This window comes from Carlito syrichta, unplaced genomic scaffold, assembly GCF_000164805.1.
Source record: "Carlito syrichta isolate Samal-C Ts95f unplaced genomic scaffold, Tarsius_syrichta-2.0.1 Scaffold305300, whole genome shotgun sequence".
Taxonomy (NCBI): Eukaryota; Metazoa; Chordata; class Mammalia; order Primates; family Tarsiidae; genus Carlito; species Carlito syrichta.
Window position 1 is genome coordinate 380,742 of NW_007249396.1, and position 19,460 is coordinate 400,201.

Sequence of the window (19,460 nt, forward strand, 5' to 3'; positions counted from 1 at the left end):
TAGTTTGATGAGGTCCCATTTGTCTATCTTATTTCTTAAGGTATTGGCCTTTAGGATTCTGAATAGGAATTGGTTGCCAGTTCCAATTGTCATAAGGGTGTCTACCGCATTTTCTAAGGTTCTTATAGTTTGAGGTTTTACGTTTAGGTCTTTGATTCATTTAGAGTTAATTCTTGTGTATGGTGATAAGTAGGGGTCCTGTTTCAATCTTCTGCATGTGGTCAACCAGTTTTTTGAGCACCATTTACTGAATAGGTTCTCCTCTCCCCAGTGGTTGTTGTTGGAGGCTTTGTCAAAGATGAGTTGGTTGAGGAATTGAGGCTTTGCTTCAGGAATCTCTGTCCTGTTCCATTGGTCTATGGGCTTGTTCTTGTACCAATACCAGGCTGTTTTGATTACTGTAGCCTTATAGTAAAGTTTGAAGTCTAGAAGTGTGATACCTCCTGCTTTGTGTCTTTTGCTAAGGATTGTTTCAGCTATTCGTGGTAGTTATGTTTCCATATGAATTTCTGTATTGTTGTGTCCAGCTCTGAGAAAAATGATGTTGCTAACACAATGGGTATTGCATTGAATCTGTAGATTGCCTTTGGTAGGATGGACATTTTAACAATGTTGATTCTTCCCATCCATGAGCATGGAATATTTTTCCATTTGTTTGTATCTTCTTGGATTTCTTTGAGCAGCATTTTGTAGTTCTCATTGTAAAGGTCTTTTACCTCTCTGGTTACTAAGATGCCGAGGTATTTCATTTTTTTGGTGGCTACTGTGAATGGGATTGTGCTTTTTATTTGGGTCTCTGCCTGCTTGTTGTTGGTATATAGTAGTGCAACTGTCTTTTGCACATTTATTTTGTACCCTCAGACTTGGCAAAAGTCCTTTATCAGTGCAAACAGATTTTTGACAGAATCTCTTGGATTTTCAAGTTATAGGTTGCCAGTTCCAATTGTCATAAGGGTGTCTACTGCATTTCATCAGCAAAGAGGGATAACTTGACTTCCTCTTTTCCTATTTGGATACCCCTGATTTCCTTTTCTTGTCTAATTGCCCGAGCTAGGACTTCCAATACAATATTGAACAAGAGGGGTGAGAGTGAGTAGCCTTGTCTTGTTCCAGTTTACAGGGGAAATGTTTCCAGCTTCTGTTCATTTAGCAAAAAGTTAGCTGTGGGTTTATCGTAGATGGCACTTACTATTTTCAGGTATGTTCCTTCTATACCAAGGTGTTGGAGGGTTTTTATCAAGAAGGGATGCTGGATTTTACTAAAAGCTTTTTCTGTTTCTAATGAAATAATCATGTGGTTCTTGTTTTTACATCTGTTGATGTATTTAATGACATTTATGGTCTTGTGAATGTTGAACCAGTCCTGCATCCTGGGGATGAAGCCTACTTGGTCATGGTGGATGATTTTTTGAGATGTGCTTTTGGATCTGATTTGCTAGAATCTTGTTGAGGATTTTTGCATCTATGTTCATAAAGGATATTGGCCTGTAGTTCTCTTTTTTTCTGTTGTTGGATTTTTACCCAGTTTGGGTATCAGTGTGATGTTAGCTTTGTAAAATGATTTGGGGAGAATTCCATCTTTCTCAATTGCCTGGAATACTTTCTGTAGATTTGGTATGAGCTCCTCCTTGTACGTTTTTTAGAATTCTGCTGGAAAGCCATTTGGTCTAGGGCTTTTTTTGGTAGGTAGTTTTCGTATTACAGACTCAATTTCCTGGGTGGTTATTAGTCTATTTAGTGTCTCAATGTCTTCTTGTTTCAACCTGGGGAGATTGTGTGATGTCAGAAAGTCCTCCATTTCATTTAGATTATCAAGTTTGTTTCCATACAGTTGTACATAGTTACCTCTGATAATCGTTTGTATTTCTTTGGGGTCAGTTGTGATTTGATCTTTTGTATTTTTGATTGTTTATTTGGGCTTTTTCTCTCTTTGTCTTGGTCATTCTGGCTGGGGGCCCATCAATTTGTTAATTCTTTCAAAGAACCAACTTTTTGTTTTGTTGATGTTTTCTATGATATTTTGTCTTCTATGTCCCGTATTTGGGTTTTTATTTTTGTGATTTAGATTCTTCTGCTAAAGTTGGGGTTTTGGTGGTCTCTCTTTCCAACTTCCTTAGGTGATTTGTCAGGCTCTCCACTTGGGATCTTTCCGTTTTCTTGATGTGTACTTGTAGAGTTATAAATTCCCCTCTGAAAACTGCTTTCAGGGCATCCCAGAGGTTTTGGTAAGATGTTTCTTCATTTTCATTTTTTCCAGGAATCTTTCAATTTCTGCTTTGATTTCATTGTTGACCCAGTAGTTGTTCAGCATCATGCTATTTAGTGCCCATGTCTCTGTGAGTTTTGGGGAAATTTTGTTGGTGTTGATATTTATTTTAATTCCACTGTGGTCTGAGAATGTGCATTGCAAGATTTCAACCTAATGGAATTTGTTTATGCTTGATATATGGCCAAGGATGTGATCAATCTTGCATTATGTTCCATGTGGTAATGAGTCGAATGTATATTCTGTGGTTGTTGGGTGGAATAATCTGTAGGTATTCACTAAATTCATTTGGTCAAGTGTCAAGTTTAGGTTCTGGATCTCCTTGTTGATTTTTTGCCTCAATGATCTCTCTAGGGCTATCAGTGGGGTATTCAAGTCCCCTGCTATAATAGTGTCAGAGTCAGTATCTTTTTTTTAGTTTATTTACTAATTGTTTTATAAATGCTGGTGCTCCTGTGTTGGGTGCATATATGTTTAGGAGGGATATTTCTTGTTGAACCTTTTATCATTATATTGTGTCCTTTTTGATAGCTTAAAGGATGTTTTGTCTGATATTGAGATTGCAACTCCTGACTTCTTTTGTGATCGATTTGCCTAGAAATTCATTTTCCAACCTTTAACTTTGAGTTGGCATGCATCTCTTGAAGTGAAATGAGTCTCCTGGATGCAGTAAATAATTGGGTCATAGTTTCTTATCCAGTCCAACATTCTTTGTCTTTTCAGTGGTTCATTTAGTCCATTCACATTCAGGCTGATTACTAAAATATGATTGTTTATCCCTGTCATGAGGTTCTTTCAAAGTTTTTCCTTTGTTTGCTTGTTTTCTTTTGACTTTGGGGTTAATGTATGTGTGTGTTTTCAAGTTTCTTGTTGCACTGCATTATCTGTTGATTCTGTGCTCTGCTGTTCTCTTGGGAAGTGTGCAGCCAATCTTCTTCTTTCTTCTGGGCTTAATACTTTTTAAGTGTCTCCTGTAGAGCTGGTAAGGAAGCTGTATAATCTCTTAGGGGTTGGATGTCTGGAAAGGATTTAAATTTTCCATCACTGATGAAGCTGAGCTTGGCTGGATAAGAAATTCTTGGTTTAAGTTGTTTATCTTTGAGGACTTTGAATATAGGGCTCCAGTCCCTTCTTGCATTTAGTGTTTCTGCTGATAAGTCTGCTGCTATTCTGATTGGTTTTCCCTGGTAGGTAGTCTGACCTTTTCTCTTGCTGTCTTTAGTATTTTTTCTTTTGTACCTACTTTGTGTAGTTGAATTACTATGTGTCTAGGGGTTGGTCTTCTCATTTGATGTCTTTTGGGGGTTCTCTTTATCTCTTGTGCTTGGCTGGTCACATCTCTGGTAAGATGGGAAAAGTTTTCTTGGTTTACTTCCTGGAATACTCACTCCAAGTTGTTCTCCATTTCCCTTTCTTTTTCTGGGATACCAATCAGGTATAGTTTCTGCCTTTTGATATAATTGCACATCTCTTGTAGGCTTTGTTCTTTCTTTCGGAGTCTTCTTTCTATGTTTTTTACAGATTGGGTTAATTTCATGTTCTGGTTTTCAAGTTCTGAGATTCTTTCTTAAGCTAGATTAATTCTGCTTTCCATGCTTGTCATCTTGTTATTTATTTCCTGGATGAAATTTTTTATTTCCAAAATCTCTGTTACAAGTTCTTTCAATGTTGCATCTTGTCTTTCTTGAGTCCTCTTCACTCTTTCCAACCATTTCCTAATCCTTGTCATGTTCTGGGGACAGTCTTTAGTGACTTCCATTATTTGGGCACCAAGGTCTGATTTTTCAGTAGTTTTGTCTTTGGTACACTTGAAATGGCCTGAGGTCTTCCATTGGCTTTTCCTCATTTGTGACAGATCTCTTGTTTTTCTCTTTAGTTCTGTTTTTCAATGTCAGTGGGAGAGGTTTTTCCTCCTGATGTTTGCTCAGATCCCTGTTCTTCCCTGATCCAGGCTCTGGATTTGTCCTATTTTGAAATAGGATGGTGGATGGGAAGCTTTGCTGTCTTGTAATTTTGGAAATTTGAATAAAGTGGGGAATGGGGCACTAGGAATCAGATACCACTTGCAAATTAAAATGTTCACTTATTGTGATATGTGTTTTCTGAGACCCACTCCCCACTACCACTCCATATGATGATGCAAAGCAGAAACCAATGCAAAAGCAATTGAACAGACACACACACATTCCAAAACAAATTGGAATAACAGCAAAGCAAAACAAAACAATCAGCAACAAAAAGACCCCTAGGAAAACTAAACACAGATACACATGCCTAGCACAGAGTGAATAGAGAAGAAAAACAGAAAGAATGAAGGGGGTGTTGGGGGGATTCAGGTCAAACCCTCACACATCTATTGACATTCCCCTTAAACTATAAAAAAGAATATAAAAAAGACCCAGAAGAAAAAAGAACAAAAACCAACAACCACAACAAAAATCAAAAGATGAACACTCAATCATTCACATACACATAAAAACAGAAAACGACAAAAGAAGAAAAAAACATAAATAGAAAAGAAAAATTTAAAAAAACTTGGGGGGGTGGGGATGCAGATCAAACCCTCACATACACGTTCATGTACAAAGGAAAAATATTTTTAAAGTAGATGAACTAACAAGCAAACAGTCAAAAAATTATTTTTTAAATTAAAAAATAATCAAAAATTTAAAAAACAAAACAAACCAAAAAAATCTACCCTCTTGTGTGAGGCTCTGTAATTGTTCCTCTAATCAGGTCTCTCCTATAGAACCACCTCTTTCATTCTCTCCTCAGGGAATGAAGCAGGGAAGGAGGAGGGGCAGTGAAGGTGGGTGGGGCTCAGGCTTCCCCTCCCACTCTCTTATGGTCAGGGAGATCACTGGTAGGGAGGTTTGGGACTGTCTCTTCCCCAAGTATGTACTTTCACTGGGGTGCCACAGCCAGGCCTATCCTATAATGGAGCTCTTCTATTGTGGCTGACATCCAGGCTCTGCCTGGGTTTGTCCCTCTCAGTCGTGGCCCAGCTGTGTGGGTCTGACATTCAGAAGAGTGCTGGGAAGGATGGGGTTTGGGTCATCCCCCGACTCACCACTGATCTCTTTGGAGTTCTTCCTCCTCCTTTTCTGGCCACACCCTTTGTCCCACAGCTCGATCAGGGTAGGGGGTAGGGCATCTGGAACTCAACACTCATCAGGTCCCTGTGAAGTTTGTGCTCTCAGGATATTCCCTTTGGGCTATGATCAAACCGTCAGTCACAAAGATCGGATCTGTTGGGTTGTAATGAGCAAGTGTGGGCACTTTCCTGCTCCGCCTTCAATATGGTGGTGGGGTGCCTCTTTTGTCCTCTTCAGTGGGAACTTGCCTCTGGACTGTCTGCAGTCCCTACCAGCACCCTGCAAGGTGTTGAAGTGATGAGGCAAAGCTGGGAGTAGTCTCTCTCCTGCTACAATGGCGAGGGAGCGCCTGGGGCAATAGTGTCTCCCTGCTGCTTTTCCAAAGGAAAATTTCTGTCTGTTTTGAAAAAACAATGGTGCTCCGCTTCTATGACCCAGGAAGAGCCAGGGATGAAGTAGAGAAGTTGCAGCACCTGCTGTTGCACCAGGGGCCTGGCCACCCGCTCGCGAGCCCCACTTAGACAGCCTCTCCCAGCGTTTTCTTGCCAGGGAGGGTTTGTTGATTTAAAGAAAGAGAAAATGACACTGGGCTTCTGCATCCCCTGAATCCCTAGAGTCCAAGTCCAGACGCTGCGGCACCAGCCGCTGCACCAGGAGAGCCCTGGCCGCTGCTCCCTAGCCCTCCCTCAGTCAGCCACGCACACACCCACTCACTCACCAGCACGTACGCAAAATTTTCCATACACTCACATGGGGACTCGCATCGTCCGACTGGCTCGGCCGCCATCTTCCCCGCCTCCTCCCTGCATGTCTTCTTTTGAGAATTGTTCAATCATGTCCTTTGCCCACTTTTTGATGAGGTTGCTTTTTTTTTTTTATGTTGAGTTGTTTGATTTCCTTATAGATTCTGAATATTAGGATTTTTCGAATTCTTTTTTTTTGGTCTGAGGCATAGTTTGCAAATATTTTCTCCCATTCCATAGATTTTCTGTTCACTCTGTTGCATTTGTATTTTTTTGGTGAGCCGAAGCTTCTAAGTTTAGTTAAGTCCCATTGTCTATTTTTTTTCTCCTTGGATTTTTATAGTTTCAGGTCTTATATTTAAGTCTTTAATCCATCTTGAGTTAATTTTTTGTATATGATGAGAGGTAAGGATGCAGTTTCATTCTTCTGTATATGGCTAGGCAGTTTTCCTAGCACCATTTATTGAGTAGAATGCCCTTTCTCTGTTGTTTATTTTTGTCAGCTTAATCGAAGATCAGTTGATTGTATGTGACTTTATTTCTGGGTTCTCTATTCTGTTCCATTCATCTGGTTTTCTATTATTCTACCAGCACTATGCTGTTTTAGTTGATATAGCCTTGTAGTATAATTAGAAGTCAGACAATGTGATGCCTCCATATTAGTTCTTTTTACTTAGGATTGCTTTAGCTATTTGAACTCTTTATTGGTTCCATATAAACTTCAAAATTGTTTTTTTTTCTAGTTGTGTGGGAAATAATGTTGGTATTTTGATAGGGATTGCATTGAATCTGTAGGTTGCTTTGGACGATATGGTCATTTTAAAGTATTGACTATCCTCATCCATGAGCATGAGATGTTCTTTCATTTATTTGTGTCATCTACAGTTTCTTTAATGAGTGTTTTGCAGTTCTCCTTGTAGAGATCTTTCAGTTTTTTGGTTAAATGTATTCTCAGGTATTTTATTTTTGTGTAGGCTATTGTAAATGGGATTATGCTCTTGATTTGGTTCTCTGTTTGAGCATTATTGGAGTATAGAAATGCTACTGATTTTTGTATATTGATTTTGTAATCTGAAATTTTACTAAAGTCATCTATTAGGTTTAGGAGTCCCTTGGAGGAGTCTTTAGGGTTTTCTAGGTACACAATCATGTCGTTAGCTAACAGAGATAATTTGGCTCCCTCCTTGCTGATTTGGGTGCCTTTTGTCTCTTTCTCTGGTTTAATTGCTCTTGCTAGGACTTCCAGTGCAATGTTGAATAGGAGTGGTTAGACATTGTCATCTCCTCCTCCTCCTCTTTCTTTTGTAGAGATGGTGGTCTCACTATGTTGCTTACGCTGATCTCAAACTCCTGATCTCAAGTGATCCTCCAGTCTTGGTCTGCCAAACACTGGGGATAATGGGCATTAGCCACTGCCCATGACAATTTAGCCATTTTTCAGTGTATATGCTTTATTTAGATTCTGAATGTTTATTATTATTTAATAATATGAGTTTATTGAAGGGCAACATTTCTAATTACATAAGTGACTACATTTTATTTTCTGTATCAGGGAAATTGCTCTTGTCCCAAAGAAGTTTGCCCAGCAATGTGTCATTTTGCTGATAGATTTTACCTTAAAAATATGAAGACTAATGGATCATATTATTTTTTAAACATGGGACTTCTTTCCTCATTTGCCTGTAAGTATTAAAGCTAAGTTTTATTGTAATGTGTTAAGGTACTTACCTTTAAAAATTCAAAACTTTTAATTGAGTGTCTACTAAATAACTGGATATTGGGCTAGACTGAGGATGCAGTGAAGAACAGTTCAATGGGGACCTTCATTGAGTTTAGTCTAATGGGGAAAGACAGCAAATAAAATCTCCATTTCAATCCTGAGTAATAAACTTTCTGTTAAGAGACATTCAAGGTACATACAGAACAGAAGGCTGGGGGCAGGGGGTGGTTTGAGGGAAAATGATTTCTAAACTGACTCCTGAAGGACAAGAGAGAGGAGGTGGTGGTTGGGGGTAGGGGGTGTTCTAGGCAGAAGGAACTACATATGTAAATGCCTGGAAGAGAGAGCAGAAGGGGAAAGAATAAGATCTCTGCCAGGATTAAAGAGACCAGGAAGACTGTGGTGGTGGGAGAGACAGACTGGGCCAGACGGTGAAGAGCCTTGTGTGCCATGTGGGAAGTTTGGGCTTGATCTTTGGGTGAATGGAAAGTCATTGGAGGGTATTAAGGATTACCAGATTGGTTATTTAAGAAAAATCACTCGAGTAGCTGCATGGATAAGACCAGCGGTCCCCAACCTTTTTGGCATTAGGGATCAGTTTCTTGGAAGTCGACTTTTCCACGATCGGAGGCGGGCAGTGTTCATCAGGCATTAGATTTTCCTAAGGAGCTGCAGACTAGATTCCTCGCTTGCCTAGTTCACAGTAGGGTTTGAGCTCCTCTGGGAATCTAATGCAGCCACTGCTCTGACAGAATATGGAGCTTAGTTTCCCGCTGCTCACCTTCTGGTGTGTCGCCCTGTTCCTAACAGGCAGGGTACCCAGCCCGTGGCCCAGGTTCGGGGACCCTTAGATTACAGGGTTGCAAATGGAAGCAGGGTGCTTGTTAGTCAATTGTCGCAATTCAGGCAGAAAGGTACAGAGGAATGGAGGGATTGCAAAGACGGCTAGAAGGTAAAAGCAAAACGGACCTAGGTGAATGGATTTGAAGCAGATTGGATGCAGAAAAGCAGGAGTCAAGGACACTCTTGGCTATGGATAAAGTGTCATCTGCCGAGCTTGGTAGCACAGGCTAGTTCGAAGTAAGATGATGGACTCAGTTCTTAACGTGTTGAAGGTGCCTTTAGGGCTTGCAAGTGTGCATGCCTCACTAGGCAGCTCAGCCTCGGGAAATCTACAGACAGAATTAGAAATCACTCAGACTGCAATCAGTGCTGTGAAAGTGAATGAGGTAATTACCCAGGAAGAGTATGCCAGGTGGGAAGGAAAGAGAGCAGAGAAAGACCCCTACAAAGGAGACTGAGGAGTAGACAGAGAAGGAAAATTAGTAGGGGGTAGTAGCTAAAAGAGCAACAGGAAAAAAGATGAGGAGAAGGGGAGAAAGCATTTATCACACCAAATAGACTAAGAGGCCAAATGAGAGAGGGTCTCAAAGAGGCTCAATGAATGAAGAAACAATTCAACCACTGGTGAGCTTAGTGGTTTCAGTGGAGAGATGCTCGGAGCCATATTCCGGTGGAATAGACTGAGGAAGGAAAGATAACTCTTTGGCAATGATTAACTCATGAATTAATAATCTCTAGTAGGTTTTTTTCTCTTTCAAGTTCTTCTCAAATGATTTTTATGAAGTATTGCCTTGGTTTCAACTTGTTATTAAGCATACAAAAATTTTGGAATTCAGGATGAAAGATCTGTTTAGGTCTAGATTTTGTTTTAATAGTACAATTCAGGGTTAGGTATACAAATGTCATTGTACAGGTAAAGTTTGGGCCTCACTTTGTTCCCCACTTCACCTGGTTTGAGTTCAGGTACCCTTACTGATGAAGTGTGCCCCCGCCCCCAACAGTTTCCCACTATTGCCAATCCCTTTCTTATAGTATTATGATAATTGTTCAGTGTCCGCTTATGAGTGAGAACATGTGTTACACAGTTCTTTGTTTCTGTGATAGATCACTGAGTAATAGAGACTCTAAATCCATCCAAGTTACTGCGTAGTTCATAATTTTGTCCTTCTTTATGGCTGCATAATATTCCATTGCGTATATGTATTACATTTTTAAATCCAGTCTACTTTTGATGGGCAGCAAAGTTGATTCCATGTTTTGACCATTGTTAAGTAATGCTGCAATAAACATGCATATGCAGGTATCTTTTTCATAGAGTGATTTGAGTTCCTCCAGGTATATTCCCAGAAGGAGGATTGCTGGATTATATGGAAGGCTGATTTTTAGATCTTTTAGGAATTGCCACACTGATTTCCACAGAAGTTGTACTAGTTTACACTCCCACCAACAGTGTAGAAGTATTCCCTTTTCCCTACATCCTCTGCAGTATCTGTTGTTTAGATTTTTTTAAAAGTTATGTTTGACCATTTGCAAGGAGAGGGATGGATATGTGTGAAAAATGCCCAGGCAATATAGATATAGGTCAATACAATATCTCTTCCAATAGGATAATTCCCTTGCAAATGGTCAAACAAGTGATTACAAAAGCACACACCTTGTTCTCCAGTTGGTCCTCTAGATTTTTTTTCTGAATTAGTTGTCAAACTAGGCAACTATGTCAAACTATGAAAACTTGACTATAGAAAGTACATATGCCACAAAATACAAAGGAAATGGACAAAGGAAGACAAAGGACTTCCATTTTTAAAAGTCATTAAAATTTTTTTCTTTTAGTAGTATTATTAAAATAATATTTTAAAATATTATTAAATATTAACTCATAATATATTAAATAGTATTTACTCCTATAAAATTAATATGAGAACCTTACTATGTATTTTAAAAGTAGTTTTTCACCAAATTAATTGAAACTAAAGTTGTATTTTTCATGAATATGTACAGCACTGTTCAAACACAACCCCAAAAGCTATATTTCCATAAAAGGGCCCAGTATTTATGGTTCACAAATGCTTGTAACTCTTTTTCTTTCCAGGTTGGAGGCACAAATTGTCTGCTAAACTGAGTCGAAGCAAAAGCACTCAAGGGTCTATATTTCTTCATGTAGGTGGGACACTTGGGAAAACAAAGAAGTCAGCAATTGCCAGGTAGGCAGAGCAAGGAACTGGCACCTCACCTGGTGCTGGGGACTCAGTAAATGCTCAGCGAGACAGGCTAGGTAAACTGTTCAGTTTTCTCTTTTCCTATAATGCCACAGACTGCCTCATGTTGTCTTTGAATTTTCTTTTTACTTCGTGTTTTCCAGATATAAAGTAGAAATGTTAACACCTATTTCCTTCATAGTTCCAGCCAGAAACAGAGTATTAAGAAATGATGACAAAATATAGATCTAGATAATAAAGCGAGTGGAAAAAATTGACAGTAAAGTATACAAAGTATATTTAATAGTTATTAAACATAATAATAAATAATGAATCCAATCCACTTAATGTCAAACAAATTTAAGCATATACTTTTATTTGAATAAGTTGCAAATTACGTATAAACGAAAACATTTATATAGATTGCTAAATGTCTAATAGGCTGAGTAGTACCCACAGATAGAGGACATGTGTTAGAACAGCCAGAAGAGGAATAATTCAGTACAGATGTTCCCTGTGTATCTTTTACTAGAGTTTCCTTTTAACTTGAGTTTTCCTTAGGCTTTTATTTAATTAGCCTTAGCATTTTTGTGTTACATATTTCACTTCCATTGTTTCATTCTGTAATTTATTTCAGAATTAACACTGTACATACTAATTAGATGTTACCCTTTTGCAAGCAAATGAATGGATTAGGTGTTTTATCTCTATGATTTCCATCATCTTCAAACACTGGGCACAGGCACGAAGAGCAGAGATTCTGTGGTTATTTTGCCAGTTGAGAGATGCCTTGGCTTTATCAAGGCAGAGTTTCTGCATATCATTTTTCCTTAGTGCAATGCCTATAAATATAAGACTAGGCAGTGAGCCTGGATCCTGACTGATGCACAGACTCTAGCTCATCTTTCTAGCTATGTCTCTCACCACTTTGTTCACCTTCAGTTTGATGAGGTTACACTGTTTGCACTGCCTGGTATTGAATAGATCCTATCCTTTCCTCTCTTCCAGACTTCACACATGCTTTTCCTCTGTTCCAAATACTTTTCCCTGAGCATATTTTATTTCTGTCTATCCTTCTTGATTTTGAAAAGAACCGTTCTGAGGGCAGTTCAAGGCAATAGTGTCCCTGTGACTCTGCAGCACACAAGACATTGAATAAAGCTGTGTGGTCTGTGCCCTGCACAAAGGCACCTGTCTGGAGCAGGTGGTGACAAATATGCAGTTACTGACGCTTTCACGATGTGTTGGGATGTTTCAGCAACTCTGTCCTTTCGGTAATGTCTAAAGAAGCTGTTTTACTGTTGTTGCATGGTTACTCAATTCTTTAAGAATAACCAATTATTGAAGGTTCATAGCAGTGTTCTCCTCTTGAAATAAAGTCTGCTAAATGAATGTGTAGGCTAGTCTATTCCTATTCTCTAGTCAAGCTTTATGAGTCCAGCTTTACCGTAGGTTACATCTTAATTCAGCTTCTAATGATGCTTTTATGTAGGGTTACATTATATGGGTGCCAAGAGAAAGCAGTTCATGGAATAACAGGAAGATTACCCTTAAGAATCTGGAAGAAAAGTTGTTCTCTGGCAATTAAGTAAGTTAATTCTACTAGTAATAAAATAAAGCAGTCCCTAGGAATGCCAACATTCATTCATTCATTCATTCAACAAACATGTCAGTCCCTACAGTCACCAGAAATTATTCTAATCATCAGGGATTCTGACAAAGGTCCCACTCTCATAGAGCTTATATTATAGTTAAAAGAGACAATAAATTTACAAAAGAAAAGTTTTTAGTTATGAAGAAAATAAGGCAAGGTGATATAGTTTGGAGCAACAAAGGAATAAGTTGAGATTAAACAATCAGTTACTAACTAGAGCTTAATTGATGTTACTGACAAAACCAAAAAAGGGACTGTATCATCAGAAAGATAATGTTTATTAATAAACATAGACATTGGGAGTCAGGTAACCATTCTGGAGGTAGGAGATGTTGGTTTGGGTGTTACAAGCAACCTGGGCCACAGAGAAAGATTTTTGCATTGCGGGAAGAAATCCTTCAGTGGTTTTTATTTTGTCTTGGCTGGAATATGCCTTATTCCTCAAGATACTCCACTTTTCTCTGCTTGATTGCCATGAGCACAAAAATATCTCTTGTTTACTAGTTTGGTTACCAAATTTCTTTTGGATAGATAAAGAAGGTAACAGAGAAAGAGTATGAGAGCATTCTGTTTAATAGAAAGGAAGCATTTTCCCATTGTGAACTATCAACAGGCTACTGATTTATAGATCAGAAATTATGTAAGTTTAGTCCAACATTGACAGTGTCTTGATTTTCTGACATGAGTATAATCTGGTTTCTGAAACTACAGAGTGAAGACCAGATCTTTCACTATGGAGAACTCATTGTGATGATGCTTCTGTAGATATTCCCTAAAAATCAACTAGCCAAGCTTTCCATTTACCCCACGTTCCATTCAAACTTCAAAACTATGCTATTCTGAGATGGTGATTATATGAATGGAAAGAATAAATCTCCCTCAAATAAATGCCAACAAATATAAGCTTCTCTTCCATGTACATACACAGATGTGTTTTCTTTCATTCAACAATGTGCATACCCAGTGCAATCTTATTAGTTTTATTTTCATTTACAGTGGAAAACTTAAGGCAAGTATGACTTACACAAAATTAATCAATGCAGATATTAACAGTGGAAACATTACAAGTATTGTCCATTTGTAAAAAAATGTGTTTAGACATTCTCAGAACAACTTGGGAGCAGAAATGGTGACAGATATATCAGGAAAATATGAATATAAGTAAGTCTTGCATTTGCTTTTTCATTTCCATAGTTTAAATTTTATACATGGTGTTTAAATCCACATATAATTTGAAATTTGCAACTATTATTAAAAAATTTGAAATTTTGCAAATAGAGAAAGATAAAGTATTTAAGGAATCAATACTTTATTTGCAAAAATGTTCAGAAATGACATTCATTAAATCAGAATATCTATCAGTCTTTTTTCCCATGGAATCTTATTAAGATTCTTTTTTTTCCTTTAAAATTTTTAGATCTGCCTTCTTTACCTAGGATGTTTTGAGACCTATATTGCCCAGAGCCTGAAACCATGCTAAAACCAGGTACAGTTTTGATGGATTTATTTAGTGAGAGCAATGAAAAAAAGAGTTCTTCCACCCTGTATCCAGACCAATTGGCTCTTGTAAATGAGACAGAAAAGTACAAGTTTGTTGTGTTTTTTTTTTTCTATATAGAATGCTATTCTTGATAAAAGTTCATATGTGCCTTAAAAACAGACAGAGCCCTCGGACTGAATGTAGTCCTGTGATTTACAGGAACCTGAATATCAATTACAAGATAAAGCTGTGTTAGAATCTCCCTGAAGAAGAGGAGTTGAGGCAAAAGTAAGATGGTGTAAACTCACTAGGCAAAAGTGAGCCTCTGGCTGGCTGAGTTTTTAAGTACAGAGTATTTCCAGGTGGAATAATCATTATTTCAAAATGATATAAAAAATTTTCATTATGTTGCTAACTCTTTCTGAGATAAATTATGATTATAGTGCATGTATAGTTAGACTACAATCTTGTGGGTTGATGTGTCCATCTATGAGTAATGAAAACTAATGAGAGTTCACTAGTATGTCTAAGTACCTTCACGTTGTGTGTGAGGTAATGTGATGTGGGAGCTTACCAATTTTGTGTACATCAGTTAGCAGTGGGCCCTGAGAATCATAAGCCTCGAGTGTGGCATCCTTCCTCCAAAAGTCCCTGCCACAGGAGAATTACTCCCTTCCCTGGGTCTTCAAGTCTCTATTGCAAATTTATTTTTAACCTAAAGACAACATTTCATTTGCAAAGCACTTGAATAATTCTTTGTGTTCGCTGTTAATAATACTGTAATATTCAGATGTGTCAATTGTGTTTTTTTCTTTTATTTTGCTTCAGTTTCTTCTAAGTCAGTTGTCCTTATCCACTGAAAGGGAAAGATGTATGTTTTTATTTCTTCTGTTTTCTATCACTAGGCTTGGTGTTTAGACTATAGTACTGTGCTATAAATATTGCTGGAAAAAAATGATGACAGATACTCCGCAGAGGATTTCTTGGTTCTCCTTGCAGTCTTGCTGCCAAATGAACCTTAAGAAAAGACTTAAGAATGTACATAAATAAACCTGAGTGGTGGCAGAAAGCAGAGAAGTGAGTGGGTTGACTCACTCTTCTTGTGCAAGTAGGGGGTGGAAGGAGGAAAGGAGAGCGGGCCATATTCGGCATGATCCGGCTGAGTGTCCTCTCACTGGTGGGCTGGGCATATGCAGGCCTAGGCCAGTCCAGGAACAGGGTGGCTGTGAGCAAGCTCTGTGGGAAGGACAAAGCCATACTAACCATGTGGCAGTCCCAGCATTCATTAGCAACCCGGTGGTGGAGTTAACACATGACTCTGGGAGAGGGAAGCCTTTCTGTGGGAGCAGCTGTCCTGAACCTGCTCTAGCCAGTGGAAGGAAGAATTACGGAGCAGCTGTGGCGTTAGGCTCTGCCTCCTTGCCCGAGAGGTCTATAGGCTGGCTCCTTCTAGGCTTGAAAAGATGAATGGGAGTCAATTAACTTCCGAGAACCCTATCTTAATAAAGTATAGACATTCTGTCCCATGTTTCTTCATATCTGTTTCCCTAAAAATGTTGCGAGAATAAAAAATAGTGCATGAGCTATGTAGGCAAAGGAATTCTGAAAGTTCAAAGTGACACCGTTATTTTCCATGTGTGTTGTTCCCCAAGAAAGTTCTTTAAAAAAATTCCTTTTTCTCTGTGTGCCCTGCATTATTGTAGCATAATAATGTTTGCCTACACCTTTCGGGGTAAGGACTGTTAGGAAATTCTTCTTGAATGAACATCTTAATTGAATGCTGAAAATGACTTCCAATCCAGTTATCTACTTACTTCCTCTACTTTCTGTTGCCACTATCTCACCTTCATTCCTTGTCCTCATATCACCCTCAGACCCACCTCCAAACCCCCTAATTGAAGTGTCCCCATTCTGACCACAGCCGTCTCCCCTTCAAGCTTGCTGAGTGGCACTCAGACCTCCTGCAACTCCTGCTCCTTTACCTGTTCACTTTCTTGAAATTCTCCAATCCACCCATTTGCTTTCTTACCCAGCTTAGGTTGGGTAATTTATAATTCAGTTCACTAACTCTCCTATCACCATCCTAAAGTCTCCCCTCCTTTTTTGTGCTATGTTAGGCAAAACCGCTGCCTTGAATGCACCCAGACTTCCTTTCTCTGAGCCAACGCCAGAGCAGCCCAGGGCTGCTGGGACAGTTGCACCACCGGGAAAACTGATGTAACTGTAAATTGCGATCGACACTATCCTGAAATTGTACCTTTTTTTTTTTTGACACCTCCTGGTTTGAACTCTCCTCCCACTTTATATAGAAAACAGAAGCCATCATTAGATAGCAAATCTCTCCTTGTTTTGACCCAAGCATATCACATACCTACGTGAGCATCTGTTCTATCATTTTTCTTCCTAATGGGAAGTTACCTTCTCTCCTCTCCCAGGCCAGTCCCTGCTTCTGAGAATCAGATCTCACTCTTGCCTGTTTTCTTGGGATCTCTCCCTATTGGTTAAGTTTTCTTGCTTTTGTATGTTCAACTTCTCATTGCATCAGATTCTTAAAATTCAAAGTCTCTCCCACTGGGAGGAAAAATTCTTGTTTCTAAATTTCCCTCTACTCCCACCTGACCTCAGAACAGTTCTCACTAAGATTTCCAGTGACCTCCAGTCATCAAATTGAATGAGAAGTTTTACTCATCTATTCCACCCCTCAGCAGAGTTCGACACTGTTGTCAATTCCCTCCCATTCTTTCTCTCTTTTTAAAATTGAAAAAAATTCTCGTTTTTATTTGCAGAAATTTTCACATAGTCACAACAGAGAAAGTGGTAAAATAGCTCCCCCAGGTGCCTATTAGTCAGTTTAACAGTTTTCAAATGTTGCCAGTCCTGCACACAAACATATACTCCCTATTTTGGTTTGTTCTGTTTTTGTTGGAGTATTGGAAACCAAATCCTAAACATAAAACTATTTTTACCATTTATAATACATTACTATGTATCTGTAAATAATAAACTTGCTTGATGTAGCTGCAGAATCAATTTTATAAGATTTAACAATGATCACGTTTAAATGAATTTAAGATTAACTTAAAAATTAACAGTCATTCCTTCCTATCATTTTATATTCAGGTTATGTTTAAATTTCCTTGATTGTCTCAAAAATAGCTTTACCAGTTAGTTTGTTTAAATTGGGACCCAGGCAAGGTCCACACACTGCATTTGGTTGACATGTTCCTAAGTCTCTTTTCGTGTATAACAGCTCCCTCCCTCTTTTTCCACACCAGTTGTTAAATAAACCAGGTCACTCATCCTATAAAAGTGCTCATATTCAACTGTGGACTCCTCTTGGTATCATTTAACCAATTTCTCTGTCTTGTATGTGTACGGTAACCGGTAGTTCAGGTGAGGGACTTGATGAGATTCAGGTTTCTCTGGACTAGGCAATGGGGGTTGGCTCACTCATGGTGGCCTACAGCATGGCAGTTGTCCACACCTCTCATCCAGCTCTCCAGTTAACTGGTGATCTTTTTTTTTTTCTTAAGGTATTATGTATGTAATGGCATTTTATACATATAACAGGATTATACCAATTATAGTTGTAGGTGAAATAGAATATTGGATGGCTTGGAATCTGGCTCCCCAGTGACAGGTTCAGAGGAGAAAGGTGCCTGGGACATGGTGTATGAGGATTTGTGCTAGGGAAGACTGGGGGAAAGAAGCAAATAGTTGTGCAAAGATCTAGTTGTGTAAGAAGCATTAGCCTCTGCACTATGCCCAGGCCTAGGGAAGTAATGAAGAAGCTAAAGGAAAATTCAGATATCTGGTTGAGTTGTATGACTATTTCCTCAGAAGTGGATGAACAACAGAAAGTCTCCTGTTTAATAGCGCCCTTGGGTTTTGTTGACTCTGCAACTCTCCAGAACAAGCAGGGGGCCTCAGGAACAGAAGAATAATTTATGCCAAGTTATTGTTTCCCAGCCTTTTAAACCTAAGCTGCATTAGATAAACATAAAAATCTCATGTCCCTTCAGGGGTCTTTACTTCTCCACTTGGGAAAATCAATCTTTTTATTCATAGATTCTCTGACCAAGAAGATTTTGTAAGTCTTTACTTTTTGTAGGTTGTGTGTTAAAAATAATAGATGTGGTTAGCATTGTGTTGTGTCGTGTTTTTCCCCCCAGATACATACTTGTAATTCCAGATGGGCTTCTTTATTTTAAGCATGCTTTCCTAGGAGTTCTGCTCTAAATGATTTAAATGTTATACTCAGGAGAGTGGAGTCTTTACTAGATTTTATTCCAGTAAGGTAGGCTGACTGTCTACATGGGCTGGGCCAAAGATTTTTGACTAATGTTTTCTTCCTGATACAGCCTATTTTCCGTGTTTGAGTTTTACAAACATTTGGCTTCATATGATCATTAATACGTTCTTTTCTTGTATAGCCATTTCCCCTGTTCATTTATTTAACACACTTTTATTGAGTTTTCCTTATGTGGCCAAGCATATGCTAAGTAATGAAGTCATATGAGTAAAAGGCTATAATCTCGACTTTCAAGTTATACACAGCACTGAGGAGGACATGGGAAAGGAAATCATGGGTTATAATACAGCATGACAAGCGTTGTAACAGAAGCAGGCAGGGGATGAGAGGAGCACAGAAGAACCAGCTCATTCAATGATTCTGATGACTTCCGCCTTCCATGCATTGGTCTCCCATGGAAGCAATAACTACAGAGGGAGAAACCAGTCGGTTGTTATTGCTGAATTCCGTGGTTGTCACACATATATTGTCATAAGCAATCCATTCTGGAATTCAGTGTACTTTATTTTTCGCGTAACTATGATTCTAGAGAATAGAACTGACATTTCATTCATCCGCACATACATGCATCTATCCATCAAGGGTGCATTGATTGTCAGCTGTGGCCAGAGGAGCAGTAATTTCCTTGAGGGTCTCAGACCAAGGGAGCAAAGGCCATGCCCAATAGATTTAGGATGAAGCCAACCAGAGCGTGACTAATCCACTCATCTCAGACTCCTCTCTGACACAACCCAGTGGCCCCAACCGAGTCGTTTGCAGACCAGTGCCCATTTATCATGAAGACAGATACAATTACCAAACTTCATTCCATCTTTAGGAATAACCACAGCAAGCCTAACATTAAAATTAACTTAACCTAGAGATGTGAGTGTGTGGAGGGAAAAAAATGTCACTCAGAAATGAAGAAAACACCTTTGTTTCTTCTCTCTGAGCTCAAAGAGCATGTGGACAGTGGACAATACTTCTGGACAGTTCATTTATGTGAGACAAGACTCTTGAGCTCTTTGTTTAAATAAGAACTCTGTCTATGTCACCACACTGCGTGCAAATGTGTGAAAAGGGAAGCATTAGTGTTTTCTTTTTGGTTAAAAAAATGAAAATCTATGTGTGTTTGTTTCTGGAAAGCAAAAAGGAATTTAAATTGTGATT

The 19,460-nt window shown here is 38.8% G+C and overlaps 1 protein-coding gene across 1 annotated transcript in view; it reads left to right on the forward strand.

Annotated features, from left to right (window-relative positions):
* PNLIPRP3 (pancreatic lipase related protein 3) overlaps window positions 1-13,999 on the forward strand; it is a 52,381-nt gene extending 38,382 nt beyond the window's left edge. Inside the window, 5 exon segments of the mRNA XM_021714177.1 lie at window positions 7,657-7,786; window positions 10,760-10,871; window positions 13,516-13,680; window positions 13,937-13,968; window positions 13,971-13,999. Coding sequence (XP_021569852.1) covers window positions 7,657-7,786; window positions 10,760-10,871; window positions 13,516-13,680; window positions 13,937-13,968; window positions 13,971-13,999 — 468 coding nt within the window.
* The last annotated feature ends 5,461 nt before the right edge of the window (window positions 14,000-19,460 follow it).